This window comes from Podarcis pityusensis (assembly GCF_964106645.2).
Source record: "Podarcis pityusensis genome assembly, chromosome: 15".
NCBI classification, from domain to species: Eukaryota; Metazoa; Chordata; class Lepidosauria; order Squamata; family Lacertidae; genus Podarcis; species Podarcis pityusensis.
In genome coordinates this window covers 33,809,371-33,817,860 of record NC_138040.1, presented here as the reverse complement: position 1 = coordinate 33,817,860, position 8,490 = coordinate 33,809,371, and the positions used below count along the sequence as shown (strand labels likewise).

At 43.3% G+C, this 8,490-nt stretch overlaps 1 protein-coding gene and 1 long non-coding RNA gene across 4 annotated transcripts in view; both read left to right on the top strand.

The window, feature by feature from the left end:
- Window positions 1-8,490, top strand: part of LOC308463895 — a 288,783-nt gene that overhangs the window by 245,524 nt on the left and 34,769 nt on the right. The gene's annotated exons all lie outside the window — the stretch shown is intronic.
- The window catches only part of HEPACAM (hepatic and glial cell adhesion molecule), a 40,786-nt gene continuing 34,769 nt past the window's right edge, over window positions 2,474-8,490 (top strand). For both annotated transcript variants that reach the window (XR_013979730.1, XM_080982537.1), the window contains exon 1: window positions 2,474-3,032. Coding sequence is in view for 1 of the 2 variants with exons in the window: in XM_080982537.1 (XP_080838663.1) it covers window positions 2,945-3,032 (88 nt within the window). In the remaining variant the exon portion in view is untranslated. The remainder of the gene's footprint in view (window positions 3,033-8,490) is intronic.

Here is an 8,490-nt window from a genome sequence, read left to right as displayed (position 1 = left end):
AGGGGTGCAGGGACTTCCCTATAGGGAAGGGACCAGGACTGTGGCTACTGGCAACGCTTCCCAATACTGATGTCCAGTGGCTATGCTTAATGGAAAAATATCCTACAGGTGTGCAGGTGAACATTAATGCTTCCAGAGAGGTGTGGCCAGCAGGCACATTTGCTCTTATTAGGTTTGGGATTAGCTGCTATTCTCCATGCATTAAGATGTCTTGAAGTATCTATAAAAGGCTCCAAAATAATCATCCAAACTCATCTGACCATATCACCAACACGTCGTTGAAAAGGTAGACAGGCTGTGAAAGATTTGAGTTTTGCTATGAATCGCCTGCATTTTTAATTAAAAGCTAAAGGCTGAATTTCAGCTGGCTAAAGTTCTTTTGTTAAGGCTCAATGTGTTTTACAAGTAAAAGCTATCTAGTCACCATTAAGTTCTATGGAGCCTGCTAGTCCCAGGAAACTATGCATAAGGTTGCAGTCATGCTGATCCTAATAAACTGGGTATTGTGCTATTTACTACTGTTCTTTTGTGTGGGTGTGTGATAATGGATCAACACAGCTGCCTGAATTTTTGGGCTCTCCTTTGGGGGCTGTCAGAATGGATGCCTTCACGTCAACATTTACCACTACACCTCTGCTACAAGGATGCATTACAGTTACAGTATTTCTGATGGTCCTTCTCATCTCTGCTAGTAGGCTGGGTGTCATGAGGGTTTTATCTGACTATATTCACCAAAAGGGTAGACAGGCCAGCTGGAACAAAGGCCTGCAGCATTCAGCAATATATTGGCTTGCCTTGCTGAAAACAAAGCTTTTGTTTGTGACTTTGCACTGTGTGGAGGCCAAGAACCCCAGCAGCAGAAAAGAGTGTGGAGAGATTAGCTGTTTCAATTTAAAAACAGAACGGGAATACTTATGGGAGGAGGGAAAAACCCCACCCCCTCCTTGGAAAAGAAATATTTCACAGGAATAGCTCAAAACACGCTGAAATGCACTCACCAGCCTCCAAAGTCCCTGGCCCTGTGGATAGATTCAAAGCAAAGGGTTTTAATTGCTAGCATTTGGAAGACACAGACAATAAACAGGATCAAATGAGCATTTCGGGGACCACCGCTTCTTACTTTAATCAGCCTTTTTGGAACAATTGGCATGTTCCACTTGATAGTAAATAATGAATTTATCGACGACAACAGAGCTGGAATAAGAGTGTTTAGTTAATTTCTGCTATTGGCTGTGCCTGGTGACTGTGTCTGAGGCTCTGTACACATTACCAGCTTAAAACACAGCTAGGTTGGTATTTTTCTCAGTTTGGATCGAGTGTGGTCTGGAAGGGAGGGGGCACAGTACAGTATTTCATAATAAATGATAGGATAGACACATTGTGACCAACATTGTGTAGGTATAGATTGTGGCTAAGACTGTGTGTGCACCCCTTAACAAGCTAGCACAGGATACTGAGTAAAGGGGAATGTGTACACAGCCTTGTTCAGAAGATTTGGGATGACAAAAGGAGACTAATTGGGACTTCAAGCCTGGAATGCTGTCCTAGTTAGGAGGGTGTAGGGAGGACAGCAGAGCCAATGCTGAAGCTCAAAGTAGAGTTTTGACTCAGTAACTGTGGAAGCTTAACATGGTCACATTCCGTATTGTTTCTGTTCCCCTACAGTTTGGTTTCTGCTAAAACCTATCTTACTTGTCTCGCTATACTCTATGGCTGAAACTTATGTAATCAGTTACCTAATTCATTGCAATGCATTTCAGTAGAAGAGAAATGTTTTTTTTAAAAAATGCAGAAAATAACTTTGCCGACTAAAACAGCAACACTAGCAAACACAACTCGGATTCACTTGTGTGATTTCTGTTCCTGATATGTTGGACGAACATGCAGATTGTGGGGATTTCTGCTCCCATTTTTGTTTCTGGTATAATTTTCTGACAGCCTTGTGCTCTATCATTGTACTATGGCCCATCCTCTTGCGAATCATTTGACTGAAAGGTGGAGTAGAAATCTTCAGAATAAATACATCCATTGGCCAGGGTTAAGGGTTGCTAGGCTGTGTGGGTTTCAGTTTGGGGTATGTGATGCTTTTGTATTTTTGGCATGTGTGTTTTATTACAATCTAAGCCACCATGAAGATCATTCAGTTGAAAGGTGGAATGTATGTCTTACCAATAAATGAAAAATCAGTGTTTTTGAACTAAGAGTGGCTTCCTAATTTGAACAGGGCAAAGACTATTCGTCTAACAAGCCTTTGCTGGATCCATTGTTGGGAAGCTATCCTGCCTGCAAATGTCACAGCCTCTCCAGAAATCCTCCCTCCAACCTGCCAACTGATGCGACTACTTGGGGCAGATTTGCCAGCTAATAGCCAAAGCCCAGGAAGCTACATAGAACTGCTGCCACAAGGAGCACAATCTCACAGAGTACCTTTTCAAGGCCAGGGCATGCAAATGGCTCCCAGCATTCCCCTCTGTCGCCTGCCAGAACGTGCATTTCAGAGAGTTGTGGGTACAGCGTGGCATGTGTCAGGCTCCCTAGGAACTGTGGGAGTGAGGCTGCAGACAGTGATCTGGAATTCTGAGCCACCTCCTTGTTCTAAGAAACTCTGAAAAACAAATCAGGCTTTTGCTGCGATATTATCTTCGCAAGTTTGGGAATATTGGTCATGTGTTGTTGTTTTTTAATGCATGGTCAGCTAATCCCTTGAAACCGAGGATGTAAGGCTCACGAAACTGGAAAACATCAGGTCTGACCAAAAGAGAAGAAAAGGGGGAGAGGGGGGGAAACCAACACCCCACAACAACACACAGAGGCTCTGTCTATTGAAAGAGGACTTGGCAGAGTTCAGTGGTGGCAGAACAACTCCAAGCGGTACTAAGGGACGTGCCCAGAGTGGACAAATCATGCTAATTGTGTGCGAGAAGGACCTAAAACCAAACCCAAAATGAAGAGAGAAAGAGAAGTCTTGTCCAGAGTTCTCAGCGTGTCGGGTTTTGTGCACGTAGCTTGCCTTCTTATAATCAGCTACACAGGTAGGAGAGCAGCACTCTTGAAAGCCTTTGGGGGAAAGGGCTGTGCGGTTTGGCGGATGCTCTTGTGAGGGGATGAGGGTTTGGTTCAGAGGTGCTGAATGCCCAGGCACAGAGGTGAGAGTCAGTCAAGTGACAGCCCTGAACACCTTTTTGTTGCCTCACATAACAGGGTCTCTGGCACTGGGGGAACAATTTCTTCCCTTGCATTTCAGTGTCGTGAGAAAAGACTTCATCAAAGCATTCTTTACAGAGGAGATTACTGAACTGTGCATCTCTAAAATTGGGGCAGCACTTTGAACCATGTGCCCTCTGAATTGGATGACTTTTATTTTTTTAAACAACAACAACAACTATGTTGTGGCATGTTTGTGGCAGAGAGAACCCAGTTCCAGCAGCGCTTCTCTGAAAAACACTGTAATGCTCAGACAAAATGTCATAGAGAGCCTATGCTTTGAACTCTCCATCCTCAATTTTAGCTTAGGCTAATATATATTGTGTGGGCTCAGAAAGCAAATTGTGTCTTTGTGGTTTTTTAAAAAAATGTTTTTTCCAGATATGCTGTGGACCTTATTTAACTTCCATTTATGTAACAACAACAAAAAAATCAGCAGAACTGGTGTGATGTATGGAGGATCCATGCCATACATTTAAATGCATATTTCAAGCACATGACTTCCAAATAATCTTGGGAACTGTAGTTTCCCCCCTACAGAGCAACAATTCCCAGTACCCTTAACCAGCTACAATTCCAGCATTCTTTGAAGGAAGTCATGTATTTTAAATGTGCATACTTTAAAAGTATGGTGTGGATCTTGCCATAGTGACAAAGAGACTGTAGCTACAAACTAGGAAGTCCTCAGTTCGAAATTCAGCACTGCTATGAACTCAGCAGGTGATTCACTCAATTTTACTCCTCTCCCCCATATCTTCAATTCAGGGGAAATAACTGACTTGCCTTTTGAGGTTATTGGAAGGACATATGTGTCAATTGTTTTACAACCTTTCAATCAGTAAATAAATGCCTTGATAATATGTTAATTTCCATTACCCTGATCCTAAACATACGGGGCATATTTCAATAAGTTAGTTCTGATATCATAGAATTGGAGAGTTGGAAGGAACCATGAGGGTCCTTTAGTCCAACCCCCTGCAATGCAGGAATCTTTTGTTGTTGCCATTGAAAACCATGGAGTGGGACTTAGCTGTGTTACTGTCGTAACAATGCAAACCTATGCATGTTTACATTCAAGTAAGGGGCACACAGAATTGGAACCTTAGTTTCCATTTATTCCACCGTGACTTCAGCTGCAATCCTATACAATTGTACTTGAGTGTAAGGGTTATTGAACTCCTTTAGATCTGCTTATGACTCAGCATGTATAGTATTATATTGTTAGTTGTGACCTCTTGCTAGCTTACGCCCAGAATGTAATATGTCCTGTTCACACTGTTAAGTGATGGGGTGCCTGCATGCCTTCCTGTTGTGCAGTGGTTGAAATACAAATTTCAGCTGTATGGAACTGAATGAAGCCTTGTTTCTTCCAAGTGATGTGCTCAGAACTTGAATGTATATGAAGCTTACATGTAGATAGGGATTGCACATCCCTAAACGACTACATAAAATCTATTGCACACCTCCAGTAGAGTTAGTGAGGTTCCTCTCAGGTTGCCATTGCCATGATTATGATTTAGGAAGCTGTCCTGTTGTTTTCACTGCTGCTTGTGCCATGGGCTCTTGTACTAGACCATTGGTTAATGCATACTGTACTTCATGTGGACTGTATCCTCCCATTATATCTGCTTGAATGGGAGCCAGATCTAAATGCGTGTATGAGGTGCTGATGGGTTTTGAATTTTGTACCTAATTCTCACACAGATTGTCTAATTGTATGTTTTGTGACTAGTGAAACACTAGCCTTCTTGTTTTGTTACTGGATCAATGTTTCTATTATACATAGAACTTTGTAATTCTTCAGCTAGCATGGCTTGAGTGCAAAAAACAGAGAGAAAGTGACTTGAAACAATGCAAAAACAACAACAACCAGATCTGTGATACCAGAAGCATATGTCACTTAAGAGGTAGGGAATGACTCATTTTGCAGTTACATAAACAAATAACAACAACAACCACCTACAAAACCACCACTGCAATTCCACTCAGCAGCAAATTGTGGTATATTCAGCAGGGTTCACTCTCTAACAGGGCTGAGCAACCTATGGCCCTCCAGATGTTGTTGGAATACAAATCCCATAATACATGATCATTGGCCATTCTGGATGGGACTGAAGAGAGTTGGAGTCCCACAATATCTGGAGGGCCACAGGTTTCCCATCCATACCTAGTAAATGCATTTAATCTTGTAGCTATAGGCAGCCTGGGCAGAAATGCTCATTGGACACAGTGCAACTTCCTTCCAAATGAATGTGCACCGGAGTTTGCAGTGACGTAGCTTGAAACTTCCCATGCAACATGGATTTCCCCGTCTTATCTTCTTTACAAATATCTGCTTTCCCCACAAAATGTTGTTATGAACCTATGTCTTAATATACCGTATTTTTCACTCTATAAGACGCACTTTTCACTCCTAAAAAGTAAGGGGAAATGTGTGTGCGTCTTATGGAGCGAATGCGGGCTGCGCAGCTATCACGGTTATCCCAGAAGCCAGAACAGCAAGAGGGATCACTGCTTTTGCTGCGCAGCAATCCCTCTTGCTGTTCTGACTTCACTTCGCTGGAGAGGCACTACGCAAAGAGGGAGAGCTGTGCAGCGCCCCTTCAGCGAAGCGGGAGGAGAAACGGAGGCCCTTCCATTTCTCCTCCCGCTTTGCTGGAGAGCCGCTGCACAGATTCAGAATATTTTTTTTCTTGTTTTCCTCCTCTAAAACTAGGTGTATCTTATGGTCGGGTGCATCTTATAGAGCGAAAAATATGGTAATTGGAGTGATATAAATGGTAATGTATTCATTTTACACACAAAAAAACTTGTGGTTTAACTTGTTCTTTTAAGGGCTTTCCATATTCACTCAAAATGTTAAGGCATTGCAACAGTTAAGGGTGATAACAGATGTGTTATGCAGGCAATATTGATAACCTGTGATTAGTCCCAGTTTCACTACCCGCTTGGAGGTGGATGTCTCTTAGTGGTAGAGGTGTGGACCTAAGTTCCAGATTTGTCTGTTCACTGGAATAGATATATAGAGTCTATACAAATGAAGCTACTATGTATTTCAAGCCCCATAAATATCCTTTCCCCATCCCCTCACCAAAGTCTCTCTTGTGTATTCAAAAGCTGCCCATCAGAAATTAGTTCCCCCTCCCTCATGCCAATCAAATGATTTTTAATAATCTCCTGTGATTTATTTCCCACCATCTCCTTTCACACATAACTTCTAAACATCTTGGCCTACCAGGACTGTAAACCCTTTAAAACCTAGGCCTGATTTGTGATCATTTTCATATCCCTCTCATCTCCTCATCCGATAAGGTCCTTTTTTATTCTTACCATAGCCCCACTGTGATTTTTCCATCCTACATCCATTTGAAATCCCACTAGCTAACACTGGCTACAAACATGTTAAACAACACTTGAGCAATGGCACATATTAGATGCCCCTCTTGAGCTAACACAACAAACAGCTTCCTAAAATATGCAATATAAACAAAGATATTTCCTAAAAAACCACCCTAGTGAAGACTATGAAAGAAAAACACACGTCATCTGTCAACTTTCAGAAGTCACCTATCACACATTTAACTCATTCAAATATACTTTCCTTTCCATTCTATCCAAATTCGGCATTGAGCGTGCTCAAACCTAGCTCTTTTACAAAGCCAAGTTCCATAGAATTTTGTACGGTTGGAAGGGATCCCAAGGGTCACCTGGTCCAACTTGCATCAAATCAGTCTGTTGGACCATTTTCAGACTACGAGCCAGAAGTGGAGAACCTCTGACTCATGGGCCAAACTGTGCCGGAGAGGCAGTTCTCTCCAAACCATGCCCACCTGTTCCACAGGTATAGGGATGGGTACAGCCATGGCTTCAAAGCAACAAATGGAAGCTTAAAGTGAGCACTCAGGTGCTCCTTTGCTTGGAGCAAGGTGTCTGGCTTTTCAGTGCCAAAAACGCCTCCCTCTTCTATAAACCATAGAACAGGCTTCCTCAACCTCGGCCCTCCAGATGTTTTTGGCCTACAACTTCCATGATCCCTAGCTAGCAGGACCAGTGGTCAGCGAGGATGGGAATTGTAGTCTCAAAACAGCTGGAGGGCCGAGGTTGAGGAAGCCTGCTATAGAATATAAGTGGGAACCCACCCCTGCCCAGCACGAGGCCCAGTTTGGCCCAACAAGGCCATTTCCCTCAAACCCGGGCCACCTGCCCCACGACGGACATCATATATGATGTCAGGTGTGGAGCAGATAAGGATGTGGCTATAAAGGACCCACTGGCAGCTTCAAATGAGCTCCTAATTGTTCCTTTGCTAGCGGGTAGCAGCTGATACCACCTGTCAACAAGCCCTACTCGGGTTTCCTGCAGCAGTGACAGCTGCAGGGGTTTGCCATCAGCACTGATCACCTTGAAAGCAATGCTTTCCTTGAATTCAAGGTGCACATGGAAACAGAATTCAAAACACCTTGTCGTACCAGTTACAGCATATTGGCAGTTACAGAAAGCCCCTTTTGAACGATGTCAGGTGGGTAGGTCTACCCGTCTGTCAAAGGTGGCCTGTGGGGAGTAGGGGCATTAATTCACTACCCCTGCCATCCTGGCTCCCACCCTAGTTCCTCATTATACCGGCAAGATGAGATTGAGTGCTACAGTTGTGGCCTTATAATAAATATTATTATCCAGGGAAACAGAGAGAGTATGATGAAATCCATGTATTGCTCAGAGCCTGGGATATGTTCCCCTCTTTCCACCCACTCATTTAATTTACCTTTGAAGGTGCTCCTCTTAGAACTATGTAACACTTGTGCTATTTGCCCCCCTCGCTGCTTAAGACTCTATGCATCCCCCCCCCGACCTTCATCAGTTGTGCTGCAAGCATACTTGGAACACTGTGTCCCTGGCTTTGAAGCTGGACAAAGCTGAATGAAGAAGTGTTTCTCTAGAGCACGCAAGACTTTCATGCCTGCTTTGATCTGAAAGTGGCTCTAAATGCACACTTACTCAGGGGGCCGTGTTACATCGTTCAGAATCCCTAAGCAGATGGTGCTTCTGTACAGAACAGTTGAGAAATCTGCAGGTTGATTGCAACATGACCATCACGTGGTTGTGTGTCCATTTACATGCCCTGTGGTGTTGCAACATGGGCGAGGCAGTTTGCTAGCATGTATGCAGTTTAAAATGCAGTCATCATATACATGCTAATCTGAAAGCTGGTACTGTGCGATTTGTGCAGGAATTTTGTAGTATGTCAGGCAGCCTATGCAATACATTAATACCAAATGCAATACATCA